General features: G+C 34.2%; 1 protein-coding gene across 3 annotated transcripts in view; it reads right to left on the reverse strand.

Moving 5' to 3' along the window:
* Positions 1-24,918, reverse strand: part of NCAM2 (neural cell adhesion molecule 2) — a 518,606-nt gene that overhangs the window by 52,519 nt on the left and 441,169 nt on the right. For all 3 annotated transcript variants that reach the window (XM_053903178.1, XM_019467773.2, XM_053903179.1), the window contains 2 exons: positions 8,887-9,006; positions 5,140-5,261 (listed from right to left, as the gene is read on the reverse strand). In XM_053903178.1, the coding sequence (XP_053759153.1) occupies positions 5,140-5,261; positions 8,887-9,006 (242 nt within the window). The remainder of the gene's footprint in view (positions 1-5,139; positions 5,262-8,886; positions 9,007-24,918) is intronic.

Raw genomic sequence — 24,918 nt, forward strand, 5'->3', positions numbered from 1 at the left:
TCCCAACCCACTCACTCTCTGCCTCTGTGTCTCTCTCAAAAATAAATATTTTAAAAATTCCAATTTTTCTTTTCTATTATCCTAACTGATTCAAATTGCCTTTGTTTCATGTCTTAAAGCTTGATAAAATTTTGTAAACTGGACCCTAGTACTTAATCTATTGCTAGTCTCCATGACCCATGTGTTTCTTTAGGGAAAACTAAAATCTAATTTTCTTATTCATCACCTTCTGTGTTCTCATAACCCATAAAAATTCACCCAGTGCAAGTTTTTTTTTCTCTTGCATCCATTATTTCTCATATTTATTAATCTAGTTATACAATTACTTAAAATTGTTCAACAGAGTCTTATTTACTCATTGATTCATTGATGCATTTATTCATTCAGGTAACAAGTAGTCTTTTTGAAGTTATCAATATGAGGATGAATAAAACCCATCCTCTTCACTAGCAGCAAAGAAAAATTATCAAAATCTTAGGACTCTTTAATGCCCATAGTTATTATTTGAAAATATTTCAAACTTATACTGATGGTTTTAAATAAATTTCAGAGTACTCACCTAAACATAAGTTAATCATAAATTGTTAATATTATTGATAATTAATCAGAAAATAAGTTATCTCAACAACAAGAATTCAATTTTACATTTTTTTTATTTTAAGACCTTTTTCAAAATTATCTTTTCCTTTCTATGGCCATTGAGATACAACCTTCCAGACTCCAAATAGCTTAAGAAGGTCAATTAAGACTCAGAAACATATGCTAGAGCAGTGTTGCTAGTCCCTAAAGTAACTTCTTCACAATTGATTTTAAGCAACCAATTTTCTTTAGCCCTTCTTAGCTCAGGAAATTTATTTAATGTGAACACTAAGTGATAGTTATGATCCCATAGCTATCATCAAATTAGGAAGAAAACAGTGAAAAACTCATGGAAGCATGTAAAAAACTATTTATTAAATTATATGGAGTTACATTGACTCTACAAAATAAATGTAAAATATTCTGTACATAAGGTAACTTCTTTCATTTTTCCAAACACATTATGAGATTAATAAGCTTGTCTTTATTCTCCAAATACATGGTTTAATCCTACTGACTTACTGTTAGAGACATTAATTTTCCCAAAGAATCCACAGAGACATATAATTCTGCTTTTAGCACTCTAGTTCTGTTCTAATAAATTCTGTCTTCTTAATGAGTAACTGAAGAAAGCCATGTGCTCTATCTACTATATGATAACATAGAATAGTATGTGTTTCCTCATCTACATTAAGTTACACATTCTCTACATTAGGATATGATTTGTCTTGTCCTCATCCCCATGAAATGCAGCTTCAATAATTATATTCAGTGTTTGCTAGAAATCAACACTCGATCTTGTTGTTTCTAGATTATAAAACATCTAGTCCCATGCACATGGGGAGTTGAAAAATAATGTCTAACGAGCAGTCAAGTGAAAAATCCTTATGATGTTGCTTACTTCCTAAATTCCACTATTTGGTTTCCATAGAGGTTATCCAATTAAAGCATGCACTGAATATAGATATATAATTTTTCAAGTTATTCAACTGCAGTTTAGTCCACTGTGAAATGCATGGAGTTTGACAAACAAATAGATGAAGTGGCTTGGAATCATACAAAGAGAACAGATGATTAAAAACCTTTCTGAAATCGTTACTATTTCAATACAAGTGCAAATATCAAGGCAAATACTGCTACAAATATCTAGCCACCAAATCTTGAACATGCAAGTTTTTAAATGTGAAGAAGTAATCTGTTGAGAAAGAAAGTGTGGAGAAAACTGTTCCTTCCTAAAATCTGCTATTGTTTGGCTATAGTAACATAATCTACATTGAATTATGGAATTTCCTACTGGACCTGTAAAGCTTGAAATTTATAGGATGGAGAAGGAAGAGGAGGAAGGAAAAAAAAAAGTAGAAATCTGGAAGTTATTTCAATGTGTGGGAGTAGAAAGCATACCATAAATGATATGGAAAAGAGAAAGTAGATCAGAATGGCTGTACTTTGGAGGCACAGAGTTGGCTAACTGAAGTGAGATGGGACAGTGTCTGAGGGGCTGATATAATCTCCATAGGCAGATTCTAATTCAACCCTTAGTGCTGCGGAACTCTTCAGATTATAAAGTCTTATGTTCTGATATCTGTTCCCCATGCCCATCAAGTTACCCACATTCTGTAAGGTTCAGTTTGGCCATTAAAAAGTAATAGAAAGTATTACTTTATTTTTTGGTCCAGTTGACACACAATGTTATATGCATCTCAGGCGTTCAATCAACATAGTGATTCAACAAGTTTATACATTATGCTATGCTTACTGCAGGTATAGCTACCATCTTCCCAGACACATCACGTCTCTATTACAATATCATTGCCTATTCCTTATGGTGTGTCTTTTAGACCAGTGACTTAGTCATTCCATAACTGTGTTTCCCCCTTCCCTTCACTTTACTAGTGATATATATACATATATATATATATGAAATGTATAAATAAACAAATAAATAAAAATAGATATTCAAGTGTGAGAAATGCCATCCCTGAAACACAAAGGGATGGAGAGGAATTACTTTTATAAATCTTGCCATAGGAGCCTAAAATTCTGTTGCTAAAACAGTGTTCCATCCTAAAGCACTAGTAAGTCTGATAACACAGTCATTGATTATCAGTCAATGGTAGCTATGTTTTAATTATGCAACCAATTACTTTCATTATGATATTTAAAAACAAACCCTCTCGCACTTTTTCAAAGTTAGAAAGGGCTGGGGATTGGAAAGAGGAGGGGTATGGCAAGACAGAAGTAAGATGGAATTGAGAAGGGACTGAAACCTTCTTTTCCTGGTAGGATAAAAAATGATATTTAGTAAATAGCAGAAACAGGGCTTTGCTACTATTAGTTTTGGAGGGGGAGAGAAGGGAAAAAGAATTGAAGGTACAAATTTATTGAAAATCAAATTTGTCTGTGTTCCAATTTTAATCTGCTCTAGGGAACATTTTTGGTTTCAATAATGATCGGGGACACAACTGGCAATATAAAGAGTGGGGGCAAGGATACTAAACATTCTGTAATGGGAGGTAGATATCTGGATGGCCCACTATTCTACTACTCAAAATGCCAATACTGTGTCCTTTGAGATACACAGGATTCATGACAGGTAACCACTGTTATGAACTGAATTGTGTTCCCCCCACAAATTTATATGTTAAATCCCTAACCTCCAATGTGACTTTGTTAGGAGATGTAGCTTTGAAAGTTTTTTTAACGGTAATTCATTTTTAGGAGACAGAGAGAGACAGAGTGTGAGTGGGGAGGGGCACAGAGAGAGTGAGATACAGAATCTGAAGCAGGCTCCAGACTCTGAGCTGTCAGAACAGAGCCCGACACGGGGCTCGAACTTGTGGACTGCGAGATGATGACCTGAGCCAAACCGACTTGGATTGGACACTTAACCAACTTGGACACTTAACCGACTGAGCCACCCAGGCGCCCCTGCAATATCCAACTCTTCAGAAAGGATATGTCAAACTTCACCTTTAGGTAAAAATTACATTTATAGAAAATATGTTAGACATATTTTTATAACTCCTTATTGCATCTCAATGTTCACCATGGAATTTTATTGGGATTACCTACAAATTCTTATCATCCACCTGTATTTTATGCCATAAATTCTTCTGGGTCCAATTGCGGGCCACAATCTGCATGTGAGGTCTATTCTCCCAGTCCCATTCATGAATTCTGTTCAGGCCTATGACCCACAGAGACTCTTTCCCTTCCAAAGAGTTTCCAGATGGTCAAATAAGAATGGCCATGAAACCTGGCTTGAGTAGCATGAAACAATCAAATTCATAGAAAGACTGGTGAGCCATTCAGAGCTATTTTAGGGTAGAGGCATGAAGCCTTCATAGACAATTAGCCACAAAACACCCACAGCTGCTCATCATTCCCAGCATGAAACCTGCAACAAAGAGGGGTCCTGGCTATTAATCTTAAATTTAAAGGCTGATGTCTAAAATTAATTATTTAAATATGTTTTTCAAAATCAAACTTCTTTTTTACCTAACCTTTAAAACTTAGATATTTGAATTAAAAAGACTATTAAATTTAGAAAATTATGAATTTGTGGGAAAATAGTTAAGATTCATCAATATACTATTAAGGAGCAATTACTTAAAAGACTATAATAAGCTAGGGAAGTATTAAAATAAGCGTCCAGTTAGCATAAACATAAAATTGAGACTGCATTATAGGGATCATCATAAATGTTAATAAATAAACTTCACAAAATTTAATTTAAAATTGTGTTTCACTTTTAACATATTCCACAGCAGACACAAATAATGAATGGTACTTATGGCAAAGTTGTTAAGCGAAGTCACTTTTAGTGGCCTTTGGTATAATTTTCAGCCAAAGGCAAAGTCACTGGTCTACTTTCTTTACCATTCTGCCACCAGAAGATGTTTTTTATCTCCTACACATCTAAGTCCCGTGACAGGTCTTAGCTGTCCAAGATCCCATTTTAGCTAGTGTTATTAAACTTGAAAAAAAAAAAACAAACCTTCTTCCTCAAGCTCAATGTGGCCATACTTTGTTAAATGTTGATTAGGGTTAATTTGTTTTTTAATGAAATGATTAATACCAAACAATTAAGGTATTATTTAAGGCATTAATAACTTAATTCATAAAAATAAAGAAAATAAAGTAAGTATTTTGATACAATAGCTAAATAATTACCTACAATAACTAAAATTCAGAACAGGGGCTTAGCTTGAAGTTACTAATATCAAGCAGAATGGAAAATGAAAATATCCTGCTAAACTTGTCAGAAAAACAAGGGGAAAATGTTACTTCATTCTCAAATGTTGCAAAGTTTAAAAATCACAAGATTTATACCATGTCATTATTCTGATGATCAATGATGCGATTTTACCCAAGAAAAGGCAAGTATTTCACAATTTACAATGATGAATTTCAGCAATGGACAATTAGCAGTTGAATTCCTCTGAGAACTGTTTATCATTGTTACTTAATGTGCATTCTCACCCAATATGTCAATGAATCGAATGCAAATTTAATGCAATTTGAAAACATCTTACAAACGATAATAAAAAAGGTACTTACACTTCTATATTTTACAATGTATTCCAAAATAGGAGCCCCTCCATCATCTTGTTTGGTGATACTGAGTTTAAAGCTCTTCCCACTGCTTGGCTGCCCATGTATGGATGGAGGACTTGGTTCACCTAAATAAGCAATACAACATCCTTGATTTTTACACACATCTCAGAAACCTAGAGAAACTGAATTTCAATAAAGAGAACACTGTCATGTAAAAAAATGATTTTAACCTGAATTTACCATTTTTCACTTGCCCTTTGTTGTAATAAAACCCTGATCCTTTCTCCCCACCCAAGAAACAGCAACATTCACAAATCTAGAAGTGACATGACAAAATCATGATACCTGAGAACCAAAATATTATTTATATTGATGTGCAAATGTTCTGAGGATAGTATTGCATTATACAAGCATAAGCTTTATTTCTCATGTTATTAACAGTGCACAATACTATTTATTAATGTAATTTTGGCAACTATTTTGTATATATGTATTACTACAAACATATGAAGTTATCAAACTATATAGGATATATACTTACCAGGAAAGATAATAGTTTAGCTATTATTTATCTGCTTTAATGAGTATTTTTTTAACGAGATACAGATTTGAATACAGAAATTTTATAGTATCCAATCAATAGACATGTGTTCCATCCAATATACACATTTTTTCTTCTGACTTCACGAATATACTTGCCTTTCATGTTTCTTCCCATGGAGGTGGTCTTATAACAAAGATGCTTGTATGTTTAATATGAACAGGATCTACTGAAATATAAGAGTTTTCTATACGAAGGATGCCATCACTGCTTGGCAATTTGGAATGGGAACTCCTTGCTACGTGTCACTTATGTGATGTCCTTCGGCAACACTGGCATCCTCTTCCCCTATTTCTTCCAATTCCTTATAGATATGAATATAGTAATACGGAGGAACTTTCACAGGGTATGCTTTCGTTTTCAAGGTTACACAAACTTGTAGTATTGGTCTAGTCAGAGGAATGTCAAGACAAACTAAGCAGAATACAGTGAAGATGATTTAATGCCTCCAAACATGGAGAATCTAGTTTTATTCTCAGCAGGTTATCTTTTTTTGATATGGTGTTTATAACCTTATGTAGTGAGTAGTTCATTTGAGTAAAGTCATATCGTTAAGGAAATATGCCAGTTGGGTGTGCTGACATGCAAGTAAATGGTAAATAAATGATAAGTAAATGATAAAATAGTCTTTACTAGGGTCATATAGAAACAAAGCAAATAGATGAATTTTGGAGTGATTCTTCATTAAAATAAATTAAATTAGTGTGCATATATTATGACATGACATGATTTCTATTCAATGTATTTTCATTAAAGGAATTAAAATGTCTGTAAAAAGCAGTACAATAATTTCTTTAAAAGACTTAATAAGAGATTATGGGAAAACCTAAATATTATAAAATGGATTTTATACTTGGTTGGTTTAGTATAATTTCTAAATTGAATTTTAGAACATTTGTGTTGTACAGTATAAACTTAATAATATTGTATCATATTATTTTAATAACAGCATTTTGAGATAATAATTATACAGCAGAAACTGCATTTTCAGTTAACATATGTATTTAAAATATTTATGTCTATATATAACCTTTACAATATACTAAATTTGTGGGGCGCCTGGGTAGCTCAGTCGATTAAGGATCTGACTTGGGTTCAGGTCATGATCTCGTAATTCCTGATTTCAAGCCCCATGATGGGCTCTGTGCTGACAGTTCAGAGCCTGGAGCCTGCTTCTGATTCTGTGTCTCCCTCTCTCTCTGCCCCTGCCGTTCTCACGAGCGCGCTCTCTCTCTCTCTCTCAAAAATAATAAATAAACATTTAAAAAATTTAAAAAACCCAATATACTAAATTTGTGATTCCATTACAGTTGCTACTTCCTTTGAAAGGAAAATAAAGTTCAGAACAAATGTAATGTCTATCAGAAAGGAATTGATTAAAATAATGGTTTCTATCAGCAATTACAGTGGAATGTTTATGCAAAAGTAATAATATAAATAACAATCAAGAAGTAATAATGGATAATTATGACACATTAAGTACTTTGTATATAATATCATCTTTTTTATTTTTTATTTTTTGAATTTTTGAAAGAGAGAGAGACAGAGTGCAAGTGGGGAAGGGGGAGGAGCAGAGAGAGAGGGAGACACAGAATCCGAAGCAGGCTTCGGGCTTTGCACAGAATCTATGCAAGGCTCGAACTCACAAGCTGTGAGATCACGACCTGAGCTGAAGTCGGTTGCCCAACTGACTGAGCCACCCAGGTGCCCCGCATATATCATCTTATTTAAACTTCAAAAAAATCTTGAGAAGCAGATAAAATACATGGGTATTATCAAATAAAACTAAGACCTGACCCTTAAAGTCTCAATGTCTAGGACAGAGGTCTGCAAGTCAACAGCAGGACATTAAGAGATTAGAAGCATCATAATTTTTAAAGAAGAGATAAAAAAAATAAAAAAAGAGTAAAAGAGTAGAGTTTTATGGGTGAAACAACAAGGACGGTGTTCTATGAGTGAAGGGTAGTGTGCCTAATTAAAAGAGGAGAAAACATTGGAGAGGTTAGCCAAGGTCTCACTGGTCCTGCCTTGTTTGGGGATTGATGTGCGGTGACCTGGAGAGAGGAATCAAGAGAGAATGCACAGTACTTTGGAAAGAGAAAACAGTATGACCAAACTCAAGTTCCATCTACTGATGCAGATGGCACTGTGGCCACAGAGGAAGGAGGTATGAGGAGGTCAGGCAGGCAGATGTGTGTGTGGACAGAAGGTGCAAAGGTGAAGGTTGGTGTTAAGGATTATAGGTAGAGAAGGGATAGATCTGTTTATATTTGCGTAAAGTCACTCCAGAATTATTTTGGTTTGAAAATATGATTGTGAGTCAAGATGTATCAGTAGTCATTCTTGGGAGAAAATAATAAGGGGCTGAAAAAAGACATAGGCATCAGACGTGGAGAAAAGAGAAGACATCTGACAGATTTTATGAGAACCAAGAGTTGGTCACAAATAAGGGCAAGATAATTTATTGTGGCCAATTTGACTGTCCTAGTAGGTGTATATAACAAGCAGGGTGATGCATGGATTTTATAACAGTGTTTGTTGAGTCACAGTCAAATTTTCTCACATTTTCAAATAATTTATTCAACATAAAGGAAACAGAAGTCTCTTCAAATTTACCTTAACTTTGTATAATTCAACTGATTTACAACACCCCAAAACAGGATAATAGCAGGAACAAGGCTACAATAGCTAGTCTTCTGTAGTCACCATGGTAATGGACTTATTTAGTGGCGCCTTTTTCTCACAGTTAGGGCCTATATAATTTATGGGATAAAGGCAATGGTCATGTCTCATCAAAAGAATAGAATATTGGACATGTTACATAGTCACTGTTTTTGCTTTCTCACAGACTATAGACTAAACCTTATAATCTAATTAATCAGACAGCAAATGAATAGGACACGTTGCTGATGGGGACAATTTCCCAAGAGTAGTTTCGCTGTGTTTATTGTAGTACACCTTTTCTTTTTTGCCTTGTTCCAGAGCAAAGTTATTTTTATAAATCTTAGATGCCACCATTTTCAGAAACCACTTCAACAAAGACATAATTCACTCCCCCAGAGTATTGAAACACCTCCATGAATTTTAAAATCCCTTAAATTTGCAAGTGAAGAGAAAGGCAACAGAGAGCAAAACAGATGATTACTTACGAACTGGTAATGTCTGGAAGATTTCTACTTTACTGTAGTCTCCTTGCCCTTTTCCATTTACTGCTGCAACCCTGACTTCATAAGTTGTATTTGGTTCCAGGTTGCTCAAAACAACCATTGCTAGAGGAGGAAAAAAAAACAAACAATACAAATATATATGGATGTAAATATGTACATGTACATATATATATGCTTATGCTTAATAATTTTTAGTAAGTAAATGAATACTTTCATCGTAAATCTTTCCAAAAAATACTTGAAAAAATAGGAAATACAAATAAGAAATGATTTGTGAATAGTCCCCTTCTTCATCTCTATTTGAGCTTTCTCTTATGATACTTACACTCAACAATATATTCAAGAAATAAGAATGATATAAATAAAACATCCTTACTCTGTGCATCCCAAATAATTTATCTACTTTAAATGGATTGTTTTTATGGAACTTTATGGAGATATGGAATTCAATAGACAGAACTCTGGCCTCCGGTATAAGATGTTTCACTCATGTCTGAAGAGTGTCACAAAGCTGACTCTACCACCAAAGTAGATCATTTATTTGATAATCTTAAATCAAATTAAATTAGTTTTTAATGCTGGTTTGAAGGTTGTATCCTCCTGTATTTTTTTCTGAATTTCTTCTCAATGCTATGCTTTATTAGACTTGGATTCAACATGACACCAAGAAGAGAGAATCTGAAAAAGTACAGGAATGTAAATGCTATCAGAAACATCTCCTGGGTCATGTCAACCTCTTCAATTTGCCAAAAAAAAAAAAAATCTGGGTACAATTGCAGTTTTCAAAATCTCATATTTTTACAAATTCCTCCGATGAAGCCAACAAAATCCCATAGATGCCTCTATCCTTACTGCTTTCACTAATGAGTGCAAACATTTACTAGTGGAAGTGGCAAAGCCTTGATAAACAATCAAAAGGAAATTATGTCTGGCATACATAATAAATCAAGTCACCAATTCATAATAGAAGATATAATCGATCATAAAATAAAAGTTTCATAAAAGGATCATATTTGTAGAGATATTGCTTTCTATGAACCATGACTGAAGATGGTATACATTCAATAAATTACAATATAACTTATTAGCATATTTTTGAAAACTAATTCCATTATAATACAGATTCTTTAGGTGATATTTTTTATTCTACATTATATGAATATACATCATGAATCTGTTTTGATACTTCCTTTTGTTTCATTATTTTCCCCAATATTCATTATCATGACATCTCTTTAGCTTTTTGATTATAATTATTTAAATCTTCATTGAATTTATTAAACTACAGAAAAGAAAAAAGTTTCTGAATGCACATTAAAGATGTTTTTTTTCTAAAATACAGAATTTAAAAAGTATAAAAATTATATATATTTTTTTACATGTATCTGATATATATCAGACACCTATTAATGGAAAAAAGCATTCCACATATCAACCAGACATTATTTAATATAGTACAGATGTTCTAAAACCAGCAAAAAGATGTATTCCCTATCAGCAAAATTTACATTTGTATTTCTCAATTTCTCTACCTTGTAAAAAAACTGAACTTGTTTTTGAGAGTGCATTGCCTTGTCAAAGACTCAGATTATAATATTTGGTGTCAAAGTCAAGGGAGGCCTTGTGGGAAAACACTGATGGTCAGGGATATCCAACTAATTAGAAGTTACAAGGTTAAATGGGAAAACCAAGACCAAGGCTTGCATCCAACTGTTGCTGACAAAGTAACAATCTGTGAGCTTTTCAGGAAACCCAAATCCAGTTGATTAGTGACCTGGAATCAAGGTGTATATAATATTAGCCCGAGGGGAAAAATAGTTGTAACTGAGAGATTAGTGGGTTAGGTCATGCAGACTATGGAGGGAATCAAATTAAAAGTTAGAAAGCCAAGATCCTGAGACAGTGGAAACCTACCGTCCTTGAGAGAAAGTTTCTGTTCAAGGTCAGTATAATAAGGAACTCAAGAGTTTAAAAGTCATCACATCTTGTCAATTTTTCCAGTAAATAAATATAACAAATTTGAAACCAATGTGAACTAGGCTTACTGTTCTGCAGAGATTTTTAAAGCTTTATGAAAGTGTATTTGTTCCTCAGGGCTTGTAACAAAATGCTTAAGCCCTTGGGCAGTCAATATTGTCATGGACCAGTCAGTGTTCAATGTGATATTAGGGAGGAGCCAGTGTTTGATTATCCTTTACTTTACCTTTATTTTTTTATTTTTTTATTTTTTTCCAACGTTTTTTATTTATTTTTGGGACAGAGAGAGACAGAGCATGAACGGGGGAGGGGCAGAGAGAGAGGGAGACACAGAGTCAGAAACAGGCTCCAGGCTCCGAGCCATCAGCCCAGAGCCTGACGCGGGGCTCGAACTCACGGACCGCGAGATCGTTACCTGGCTGAAGTCGGACGCTTAACCGACTGCGCCACCCAGGCGCCCCTACTTTACCTTTATGGTGAATGACTTGGGGTAGCATGGGGACATGTAAGACGCAGGCAGGTATTAGTCTGACTACAAAAACCTTTGCAAGAAGACACTATTGTGATGCATGCTTTAAAATCATGAAAAAAGTCATTTGTTTCTGAGCCTCATTCCACCAGACTGAGATTCCACCAATTCCTAGGGCTGAGTTAGTCTCCCAACTTATAAAGGAAGACATTTTTAGTATATGTCATAGAAACAAAAGTATAAAGATAAACTGAAAGAAGGTATAGATAAAATAATTTGTGATCTGTAAAATCATCATCACTAGGCATCAGTGATCTATGCAAATAGGGATATTATATGGAGACTGTGAGGTAATGCAAATAATGGATATTCCAGTTGTTCATCTTTGACTCTGTGTTTAATGGCAAAATAGTCTGTATTTAGTCTCAGAGATACTTACTTATAAATATTAATATTTACATAGGTATCTACATAGTATGCTACAAATGATATAGGAGAGATTGCTATAGACGTCTTTACTGCTGCCGACAACTTTGATATGTGCTATGCCTCTCCATATTTCTATGACGTAAAGATGGAACCACTACCATCATTTTAAGATCACTGATAAACTGTAACTCAGCCGAGTAGGTGAGAACAATTAGTAATGTTTATGTTTGGTTGTTTGCCTTGACACAACTCAGCAAGAAAATCAACAGAATTTAAATCATGCAATTTTAATTGTAAATAAAATTATCTGCAAATCAAAAGTGTGGAAATCAGACTGTTCCTTATTTTAGGTTAAAAGTCAGTAACAATAGAGCTATTAAAGTATCAGAGCACATCACATGAAGGAAAATCGAGGTTATTAGATTAAACAACCCACCTCTCCCCCCCAAAAAACTCTACATTTTACTTGAATTATCTGAATATTTCTAATCAAAGCTCTCTCTGGCCTGAACTGTCACCATTCTCCTCTGTTCACCATTTCACAGGGCATGTGAGGAGCTTTGAGTGTCCCTCTATCTCTACCAGAGGGGAAACTCATTTCTTTAATTACATTATAATCAATTCAGAATCAAGTCTCCCAAGTTTCCTCACAGTCTTCTGTTCTCCCTGACAAGATTCTCCCCGGGGTGCCTGGGTGGCTCAATCTGTTGAGGGTTGAGCATCAACTTCAGCTCAGGTCATGATCTCACAATTCCTAAATTCAAGCCCTGCATTGGGCTTTCTGCTGTTAGCACAGAGCCCACTTTGAATCCCCTGCCCTCCTCTCTCTGCCCCTCGGCTGCTCAGGATTTCTCACTCTCTTGCTCTGTCAATCTCTCTTTCTCTCTCTCTCCAAAATGAATAAACATTAAACAAAAACGATTCTCCCCTTTGCCGACTGAGTTTCACAGCAGAGCAGTTTGCAGAGGAGAGAAGCAAAGAGGTTAAATGATGGCTGCACGGTTATTACAAGGCTGGGCTATAACACTCAAAGGTAAAATGGATGGCGGGGCCTCCTAGAGGGCCTTCAAAAATTATAGGGGAGAGGCACGGAAGTAAACCTATGGAAGCAAGTTTTAGAAAGTTTATATACAAGAAGAAGTCTGTTTTTGAGTTATGACTGTAAGGGTTTTGTACAATAACCCTCATTATGAGGCTTATTAACATTGTGTGAACATAAAGATTATTGTGTGAAACAGAAAGAACTCCATAAATTGGGACCAATTTAAAGAGAGGGAACGGAAAAAAGTCAGGGGAGGCAAACCCCGTATCTGTAATTTGACTTGCCTTTCTTAAATGAGAGGATATATAGATTAAATCATCCACAATTTCCTGGCATATTACCAAACATAGGGTTTTTGAATAGCCAAGGTAGAGCATGAAAGCAAACTACCACTTGAAAAACGAAAGGCTGCTTACTCTATAATAGAGTCATACCTCAAATTATGAAGTTAGTTAATGGAAGACTTTCTTTCCCCAAATGTGCCCATACAATAGAACAAAAGAACCACAGACTGAGGTGTGGGATGGGTTCTTTCCTTATAATTTGTTAGAAATTCAAACTTGAAAATTAGGTGAAAGTCGATCTAGATTACAAACCACTGAAAGTTCTCTAAGGACAAATGGCATAAATTAAGGTATGTTATAGTTATATTTAGTCAGCATGATTTGGAAATCATAACGTCATTCTTCTGAAAAGTATACACCACAATGAATTTTTCTTTGACATGGCAACAGGTACAGGTTCTATAAAGAATCTGGTTTGCCTCATTAATTTAATGTTGCTGCTTGACTTAAATATAATTGAATTTCATAAATGACCATTTTGTCACCTGGGTATACATGCAAAAGTGCAGCAAATATTGAAGTGTGCAAAAATAATGACATTTAAACTGGCAAATGAAGGAAAACAGAAACTATTTAACATTATTTTTGCAAGTATGGGAATGGCATTGCTAGAGAGAAAAATCTGAAGTTTCATTTTCCCTTTAAGAAGGGAATCAATCAGACTTTATTAAAGGAAGTTGAATAAAGTTAAGTTTTTGTTTGTTCAGGTTATGTATTCTTGTAAATCCCATCCCTACAGCTGTCAAGAGAACCAGAGGCTACAGACTATTTATGACCCTTGTGGCAAAATAAATTACATATTTGCAAACTAATTAGGCTGAGCCAAGTTCTAAAGTGAGATTAAATGTAGCCATGCTCTCTTTGCTCTCTTAAACCTCAGGCCTCTCCACGGCTTTTCCAGCCGGTCAGTGTAAGCAGATAAGGACTCCCTGGGTCTGGAACTGCTGTATCACCCACAGGAAATGCAACTTATTCAGGCTGTCATGAACTGTGAAACATGTCAGACAGCTATGAGAAACCACAAAGCTTAGCTAGGATGGGACTGATGTTTCAAAATTACACTTGCTGCTAATCTTCTCGGTTAAAACTGAAAATACAAAATCCCTTGAAGTTTCTCATCTAAGATTCAGCTTTTGTTCTCTAAACAATTAAAACAAGCCCAAAACCTTTTTTTCCTCTTTTTTTTTTGACAGAATTATCTGACTTTCTGTAACAGTTTGCAGCAGGTTTAAATAAAAGTGTATTCTATCCATAATGTTCAATTTTTTTTTAATACTTTCACTCCAGTTATTCACTACATACCTACGAAGGACTTGAGGAATTATTCCATTTACCAGTGCAAAGTGTGTCTTTAAGTCTTAACTTTTAAGAAGTTTAGTTCAGTTGGATTTTCATTTGCTTTTAAAAGTAAAATATGCAGGGCGCCTGGGTGGTTCAGTCGCTTAAGCATCCGACTCTTGATTTCAGCTCAGGTCATGATCTCACAGTCTGAGATTGAGCCCCACATCCAGCCCTGTGCTGACAGCACTGAGCCTGCTTGGGATTCTCTCTCTCTCTCCCTCTCTCTCTACCCCTCACCCACTCACGCATGTGTGCCCACACACTCTCTCTCTCTCTCTCCAAATAAATAAATAAACACTAAAAATATAAAAAGTAAAATATGCATTTTTGCACAAATCATATTGTGTTTCAAGATTCCATTACTTACAAAAGAATATAATCTTATCTTTTTAAAAGTACCCAAAGACTTCAATGAATCATAATAATATATGACTTGCATGGATATATACTTTAATATATATATATCATCTATGAACAAATTCTGTGTGATGTATAATTCATATTGATACAGATTGATGCAAAGTAGAAAGAAAAATAATTATGTGGTTTGTATGGGGCTTTCAACTCAAAATGGTATACTGATGACCCTATTTTAAGACCATAGCTTATCAGTTATGAAATTCCTAATTTTTTCTTTATTGTACTGCTTTTATGTTCTTTTTCATTATGAGTATAAACTATTCATAAAAACAAACAGTTTAACAACTGAGTTTTAACTGATAGAAGGTTTTACACAAGAAGCACATACTGTCTCTTGCAAACAAATGTCTTCCCTTTGAAGTATACTCTGGATAAAAACTTTGATTTAAACACAGGACAATTTAAGGGCACCTAGGTGGCTCAGTTAATTGGTTAACTGTCAGACCCTTGGTTTCAGGTCAGGTCATGATCTCACGGTTTGTGAAATCGAGACCCATGTTGGGCTCTGTGTTGACTGATCAGAGCCTGCTTCAGATTCTCTCTCTTTCTCTCAAAATAAATAAATAAACTTAAATAAGTATATAAATAAAACAGGACAGAGTCCTCAAAAATATTTTTTCACAAACAATTCATACTTTTTTCACTTCAAATACATTTCTTAGCATATAAAAATTACTCACCCAAGAAAAGTTTAATTGATACTTGTTTTCAGGATCCACTTAGTACGTAAAATATGACAGATGTATAATTACCAAATGTCTCCTTCTATAGTCTAAAACAATAGGTTTTCGGAAAACGCTCACGAAATCTCAACAATTGAAAATAATCATAGTATTATTTTTTACTTATAAATATGCTAATTGTTCAAAATGTGTGTGCCCAAAAAACTCTTAATGCTACAAGTTTTGTTGTTGTTGTTGTTGTTTTGTTTGTTTGTTTTGGCAGGGGTAGCGAGCATGAGCTGAGCTTTTGAAATTAAACGTCTCCCCACCATGCCTAATGAAAATTCAAGACTCATTTTAGTTATTTAACCTCCTAATAATTACGTACTTTTTCTGTTACTGATTATGCTCCCTGTTTTTGTACTTAGCTCTTTTATTGTTGGAAGCTCTCTATTGTAAGAATATGGTGAGCAAGACACACACACACACACACACACACACACACACACACACACATATATATGTGTGTGTATATATGTAAAGACATATAAAACATGTAAAAGACATATAAAAACATATAAAGAGAGAGAGAAAGAGAGAGAGAGAGAGAGTGTCTCCAGCCCTCCCAGAGCCTACATATTTTGAATGCAAAGTAAGAATTCAATAAAGAGTTTTTATTGACATTTTAAAAACTATGCCAAACAAAACATCACTTTAAAAGAAACTGGCCCAAAGAGGACACTGCTAAATCTATAGTTGCTCTCCTTTGTCATTTTTTGACTCCACTCTTGTATTGCTGAGCATTTAAAGCACATTTTACTTCTCCAACAAAAACTTCTTGTTTATGGGGGAAAAATCCATTATTCAAATCCCATTTGATGGTATTTCATTTCATACTTAGACTAGGACAGTTTGGGTGCATTCCACATTTCATAAATAAATAAATGGTAGCTCAGAAAGACCAACCAGCCAGTATGTATCAAAGCTTAAATTTGAACAAGATTCTGTCTTAGAGTTAAAGCATTGCATCTTCCCATAACTGTATTGTGGCCTGTAAAGCCAGAGTACAGAAAATCATTTGCGAAAAAGGAATTTTAAAAAATCTTCATTAACCTGAATGCAGGAATATTTATATTCTCTTCCCAGAGACACTAAATACATATAAGGCTAAAAACGATAAACGAACAAAAATGTTAAGACTGTATATACTTTTTAAGATTTATTTTAAGCTATTAGAGAACACAGTCTCTTTCTTAGAATATTTTACTGAATTATGTGTTTCTGGATTGTCATTAGAAAGAACCATGTAAACCCATGCTGATGATCTTCATAAATTCCCAGCACTATAAGACAAATACAATCCCCCGACTTTTCCTTTGGTTCACAGGTGCATGTTGTAATGGTAGAAACGCAAAGATGAAGAATTCAGAGCAAAGTCAGATCAGACTATCCGATTATGGCGTTCTGATTCTGAGTCCTCTCACAGTACAAGAGAGGCATTTACTAGCTAGTTCTGCTTATTGTGCACTCTGGGCAATTTATTTTTTCTGTCTTATTTATTTTTAAACTAAATCAAACAGAGTATTTCGTATATCCTGCACAAGCTTCGTAGCCACATTTCCAAATTATGAGTAATGAACTGGTTTTGCTCTGTCATTTATGTTCTTGTTAAATGCAACACAGCAAACCATACAGACAGCTTAGAGATTCCCTTCGAATGTGAGTAAGATTCAGAACCAAGTGCAACTTGAGCAGTTTTTCCCCACAGTTTCTTTTTTAAAAGTTTGCTTTCTCTACTTTCAAGAAACTTATGTACTATTTTTTTAAACTCACACCATTTATAATTTCACCTAGAGTAGCCATGCTTTTCTGTGGCTAATCCAGACATCTCCATTAGTTCTAATCAATTGCTAGCTATTTTTCAATGAATTTCAGAACATAGAAACATTCTACTTTATCCAGATATTCTGGATCATGTGTATTCCTTCCTTTATCTTGTTTAATATGGATGTATTTCATTTTCCATCAAACTTTAAGTGTTTCAAGTAAACTAATATGAAGGCTTGTCATTCATATTTTGCAGCTATCATATCCCTACACAACTTGTAACAAAAAATTACCTGTAAATATTTTGTGCATTTAAGGAAAATATACTACATTTCTATACAGCTATTTTTATGAGTACAAAATTATTTGATTTAGAGCATTTAAAAATGTCTTTTGGAGAATTAAAATCATAAGCCAGATAATTCCATTGCTAAATATTCATGTGCACAATTCATGTCATTATGAATACTTTATACAAACTGAAGATGCTCATCTGAACAATTGCACTGGAATCCCTCATGAAAATTTTAAGAAATCATCTGAATCTTGAATTTTAAAACTGAAAGAATGAGTGTCTATATAAAGTTTCAATGAATGTGAAGAGTTATAAATGGAAAGGGAGGATTCTAGAAAGGTAGTGGAGGAGGAAGCGCAAGGAATCTTCTTTCTCCACCTAGACAACAATTATACTGGCAGAGTCTGTCTGATGTAAATATTTTGGAATCTTCGAGTCTGTTAAAGGCTTGCAACTTCCAGGGGGAATATATAGATAGTAAACTGTGGTCAATTTGGTCAATTTCAGCTGTTAGCACAATAGTAGCTACACGTCCCTGCCCAATCAAGTAGCAGGCAGTTGAGCACATGTTCCTAGAGTGGCTTGCACACAGCATGTGGGAGTCAGGTGTGTAAAAAGGACCTTCTCCTTCAAATATCAGGGATCCTGCTCTGATTTTGGTTGCTGCTTTTGATCACACAGGTGCAGACAAGAAGGTGGGCAGCCATTGTTGTTGCACCTCTCCTTATCGTTGTATGCCTTTCCCCTTTTGGCAGAAGTGACTTCCTGGGTATTTAAGGAACCAGTGCCCTAAGAAGACCCTAAGTTTTCATGTCAGTTTGATCCTTGGCACAGACATAGTCTACAACAATAGTTTTAAAAAGCAATAAGCAAGAATAACAAATAAGAATTGATGCTCTGGAAGGGGCCCCCCGGGTGGCTCAACTGGTTAAGCGTCTGACTCTTGGTTTTGGCTCAGGTCATGATCTCACAGTTCATGGGCTTGAGTCCCATGTTGGGCTCTGCATTGACAGCATGGAGCCTGCCAGGGATTCTCTCTCTTCCTCTCTCTCTGCCCCAGTTTATGTGCTCTCTCTCAAAATAAATAAATAAACTTAAAAAAAAGAGTTAACACTGCAGAAGAGGGATAACTGATTTCCAGGGTTGTTATATTATTAAAATCAAATGTCTAATTTTTAGCATATAAATGACAAGGCATGCAATGAAACAACAAATTATGGCCCATTGAAGGAAAAATTTTAATCACAGAAACTTTCCCTGAAAAATATTTCACGGTAGATATACTAGAAAAAAACTTTTGAAACAACGATTTTAAAGTTGCTAAAAGAACTAAAGGAAGAACTAAAGAATAAAGCAAGCAAGCAAACAAACAAAAAAACAATAAAAAACACAATGTATGACCAAAATAAAGAGAGAAAAATCTAAAAAAGAAACCAAAAATTAAATTGTGGAGCTTAAAAATAATTTTTGTCAATAAATGTGTTCGTTCAGTAGATGAACTCAGAGAGGCCCACACCAAGACACATCATAATCCACTTTCAAAAACTAAAGGCCGAGAGAGAATCTTGAAAGCACCAAGGGAGAAGGTAACTCATTGTATACAAGACATCCTCAATAACATTATTAGCAGATTTCTCATCAGAAACTTTGGAGGCCAAAAGGCAGAGGGATGGTTTATTCAAAGTACTAAAAGGGAAAAAACTGTCCTATATTTGACAAAACTCTTTGTCAAAAATGAGGACATGCTGGATAAATAAACATTCTGGATAAATAAATGGTGAGTTACTCTATTACTGCTGGACTTGTTCTGCAAGAAATGCTCAAGGGAGTCTTTCAAGGTAAAATAAAAAGACCTAGTTAATAACTCACGTCTTATGAGGAAATAAAGATCTCAGTAAAGGTAAATACATGGGCAACTACAAAAGCTAGTACTACTGGAACAATGATTTGCAACTGCACTGGTGATTTTCTACGTAACTTAAGAGACTATATATTTTTTTAAAAAATATTATTCTAGGGGCACCTGAGTGGCTCAGTCGGTTAAGCGTCCGACTTCAGCTCAGGTCACGATCTCGCGGTCCGTGGGTTCGAGCCCCGCGTCAGGCTCTGGGCTGATGGCTCAGAGCCTGGAGCCTGCTTCCGATTCTGTGTCTCCCTCTCTCTCTGCCCCTCCCCTGTTCATGCTCTGTCTCTCTCTGTCTCAAGAATAAATAAACGTTAAAAAAAATTAAAAAAAAATAAATAAAAAAAAATAAAAAATATTATTCTAAAAGCTAGTATTATTGTAACTTTAGTTTCTAACTGCAGATTTTGTTTTCTACATAATTTAAGATATTAACACATTTGAAAGAATTATTGGTTCACGTTCTTGGCACACAATGCATAAAGATGTAATTTTTTGATGCCAACAACAAAAAAGGATGGGGATGGAGATACATAAGAGCGTATTTTTTGTATATTATTGAAGTTAAGCTAATATAAATTCAAATTAAAGTGTTATAACTTTAGGATGTTAAAGAAAGTCCCCATGGTAACCACAAAGAAAATAGCCATAGGATATACACAAAAATAAATGAGACAGGAATTTAAACATTTTACCACAAAAAAATGACTAAATACAAAAGAAGACAGTAATATGGAAAACAAAGGACAAAAATCTGTAAGGCATGTAGAAAATTACAGAAGTCCCTGCATACTGGTAACTATGTTAAGTATAAATGGATTAAAGTCTCCAATCAAAAGACAGAGATTGGAAGAATGACTTGAATCATATTATCCAACTATATATTGTCTACAAGAGATTTACTTTAGATCCAAAGACACAGATAGATTGAAAGTGAGAGGATGGAGAGGATTATCCATGCAAATATTAAGAAAGCAGAGCTGGCTATACTGATTATCAGACAGAATAAACTTTAAATTAAAAAAAATGTTACAAGAGACTAAAAGTACATTAATAGAAGTTTCAATAATAGAAGTTTCAATACAGCAAGAAGATACAACAATTATAAACATTTACATGTTACTGACAGACCATCAAAATATGTGAAGCAAAAACTGACAGAAATAGAGGGAGAAAAAGTTCAAAAATAGTAGTTGGAGTCTTCAATACTCTACTCACAATAATGGATAGAACAATCAGACAGAAGGTAAGTTAGGAAACAGGACGTAAACAACAAAATAAACCAACTAGATTTAGCAGACATATACAGAATACTATCCAAAAGCAATGGCAAATGCATTATTTTTAAAAGCACACAGGACATTTTCCAAAATAGATAATACGTTAGGTCACAAATTTAAGTCTAAAAAGACTTCAAAAGTTAGAGATCATATAAAGTAACTTTTCTGACCACAACAGTATAAAGTTAGAAATCATTAACATAAATAAAACTAAAAAAAATTACAAAATAAACATTATACTCTCAAATTGATGAGTCAAAGAAGAAATCACAAAGGTAGTTAAGAAATTCTTAGCGATGAATGAAAACAGAAACACCATGTATGAGAAACTAATGAGACACAGCAAACGCAGGAGCAGGGAGGGATTCAGAGCTCTAAATGCTTACATTAAGAAACAAGAAAGATCTCAAATCGACAACTTAACTTTACAACTTAAAGAACTAGAAAAAGAAATGACTAAACTCAAAGTTAGCAGAGTTAAGACAATAATAATTATAAGACTGATATAAATGAAATAGAGAACAGAAAAATAATAGATATAATCAATTAAACCAAAAGTTGATTCTTCAACAAAGTCAAGATAAAAAAAATTTCAGCTACATAGACTAAGACAAAAAAAAAGATACTCAAATTACTAAAACCAGAAATTAAGTGGAGACATTATTACCAATTTTACAGAAGTAAAAAGGATTATAAGAGACTACTATGACCAACTGTATGCTGACTGACTGAATAACCTAGATGAAAAGGATAAATATCCAGATACACAAAATCTACTAAGACGAAATCATAAGTTAATAGAAAATCTGAATAGACCTATAGTTAGTGTGAAGACTGAATCAGTAATCAAAAATCTCCTGACAAAGAAAAGTCCTGGACTCAATAGCTTCTGATCAATTCCATCAAACATTTAAATAAAAACTAATTGCAATTATTGTCAACAATTCCTAAAAAAAAATAAATAAAGAGGAAAGAACCCTTCCTAACGCATTCTATGAGGCAAGCATTAATCCATTAACCTGAGGTCAAAACCAGACAAAAACACTAGAAAAATAAGTAAATAAATAAACAAATTAAAAAACCTGCAGACCATTATCTTTTAGGAATACTAATATAAAAATCCTCAATAACATCGTAGCAAACCAAATTCAGCAGCATTTTGAAAGATTCATTTACTATGGCCAAAAGAATTTATTCCTGGAATTCATGGATATTTCAACATACAAAAATCAAACAATGTAGTACATTACAATTCCAGGATAAAGGGAAAAAATGCATCATCACCTTAATTGATGCAGAAAAAGCATTCGACAAAATTTAATACCCTATTCATGATAAAAACACTCAAAACACTAGGAATAAAAAGTAAATACTTCAGCAAAATAAAAGCCATATATTAAAAATATACAGTTAATAATACTCAATGGTGAAAGATTAAAATATTTTCCTCCAGAAACAGTAACAAGGCAAGGATGCCTGCTTTCACCACTTCTATTTAACTAGGATTACTAGCCAGAGCAATTAGACAAAATTAAAGGCATCTAAATTTGAAAGAAAGAAGTGAATTTATCTCTGTTCACAATCATGTGATCTTATATGTAGAAAATTCCAAAGATTGCACAAGAATCTTTTAGAACTAAAAATGAATCCAATAAAATGAGAACATACAGTCAACACCCAAAATCAGTTGCATTTCTATACACTAACAATGAACAAACCGAAGAGGAAAATTCAAAACATAATTCCATTTTAATAGCATCAAAGATACCATTCTTAGTAATTAACAAAAGAAATTTAAGACATGCACAACAGAAACTACAAAATATTTTTGTAAAAGTTTTTGAAAGAAATTAAAGGAAACATTAATTAATGGAAATGCATCCCCTATGCACAGATTGGAGTATTTTAAGTATTAAAATGTCAATAGTACCCAAGACTTTAATGATATGAAATGTAGGATAAGTGGCCCCGCCAATACACGGGGAGATAAAACAATGCTACTCTGGACAGAAGATCACATGTCTCTAACCCTAAATCCAAAGTTCCTGCTAAGTGTGTGTCTGTCACAAGACCCAGTTGTGAGGATGAAGATTTCTAGCAAATTACTCCAAATGGAAGCACCTTTACAGTGCACACTAGTATTTCGGTGATAAGAGAAATACCCTAACTGTTCATTGACATGTCAAGTTGTCAGAAGTGCACGGACATGTTTTACCACCTATACAGGCTTTCTTTCTTGAATGTTAGCTGAGCCAGTGGCAGGAGCACATGTCATACAGTGGTTGGATGCTTCTCTTTGGTCTGAAGTGTGAAGAAAAGAAATAGGAACAATTACGACTGCTTTTTTAGAGAAAGAGAAGCTGCGGTCTCCATTTTCTCAATAGTCTGCTTATGTCTAGACGTAGATTATCTTTTAAAAAGCTATAATAGGTTTTTTAAATTTATTTTGAGAGAGAGAGAGAATTCCAGGCAGGCTCTGGATAGTGCAGAGCCTGATGTGTGGCTCAAATTCATGAACCCTGAGACCCCGACCCAAGCCGAAGTCAGATGCTTAACTAACTGAGCCACCCAGATGCCCCTATATATATATTTTTAATCTTTGCAAGTGAAAAGAAGTTTTTAAAATATACAGTAGAATTAAGTTTTATTAAACAGCTAATTCCATAACATCAGTACTTAGAAAAGCTCGTGGAATCTTTGGAAATTTCAAAGAAAGGAAAAAACAACCAACTTGCTTAGATGGTTCCATTTAACTTAGCCTAGATACAGTAATAATTTATACATGTTTAGAAATACTTAACAACTATATAACTTTAATTGAGTATAAACAAGCTTAGTAATGTAATAATCCATTTATTCATCTCAGGTGATGTAGAAGATTCAGAAGTCCATACAACATGTTATATAGGCTCTCAGATGTGCAGTCAAGATAGAGAAATGTGACTTATGTCTTAATACTTATATTATGAGGTGAGAAGCTGGAAAATACTAATGCAAGCAATATTGACTACAGAGTTTCAAAAGAATGCAAAAATATTTCTACTGAAAAATAAATAAACCTTTGTAAAAAAGCCCAAATTTATATTGGACCTTGAAGGAAGGATAAGAAAGAGTAGGAGTAACATAAACTGAAGCACGGCCAGAACAGAGAATGCATGTATGACACAATGAGTGGACAGGCTTTGATGTGCCATGTGTTTATTTAGGGACCTGGTACGAGAGACGGAGAGGGACACATAAAGCATGTGCATACATGCATACACACACACACACACACACACACACACACACACACACACACACACACAGAGTATAGTCAACCATTTTTAAATGTGATTACCTGAATCATAACTTACATAATTAAATAAATGGAAATAATTTCCAGTTTACTTTATGGACCCCAATGGCTGATCTTTTACATATCCTGGAAAATTAGAATTGTATTTTAGAAATCACTGCTATACACAATAGTGATTATTTGTTTGTTTATTAAATGTATTTATTTATTGAGAGAGAGAGAGAGAGAGAGAGAGAGAGAGAGAATGAGTGAAGGAGGGGTAGAGAGGGAGAGAGAGAATCTCAAGCAGGCTCTGCGCTGTCAACATGAAGCCCAACGTGGGGCTGGATCCCATGAACCATGAGATCATGACCTGAGCCAAAACCCAGTTGGTTGCTTAACTGACTGAGCCACACATGATGTAAAAGAGTAGAGAACCAGAGTAGTGTCAGTCTCTGAAACCATTTCTGATTATGCCAGTCCATGGTGTTCAACCTTTCCTACAGGATAGCACTACTGAAGAAGGCCTTAGAACCTTCTTAATAATAGAATCTTGAGACACTTACCAGATAAAGAAAAAGCTCTTTACTCCTCCTTAAACTTTGAGAATATTTATGTATATAAATATATACATATATAAATATTATATATTATAGTATTATAGTACAGAAAATATTGTTCATAATAATGAACTTTAACAATAAAAAATCAATGTTTACTAAAATGGAATATATTGGCATGATTTAAA

Source organism: Panthera pardus, unplaced genomic scaffold (assembly GCF_024362965.1).
Source record: "Panthera pardus isolate Hobbes unplaced genomic scaffold, ASM2436296v1 HiC_scaffold_16, whole genome shotgun sequence".
Classification (NCBI taxonomy): domain Eukaryota; kingdom Metazoa; phylum Chordata; class Mammalia; order Carnivora; family Felidae; genus Panthera; species Panthera pardus.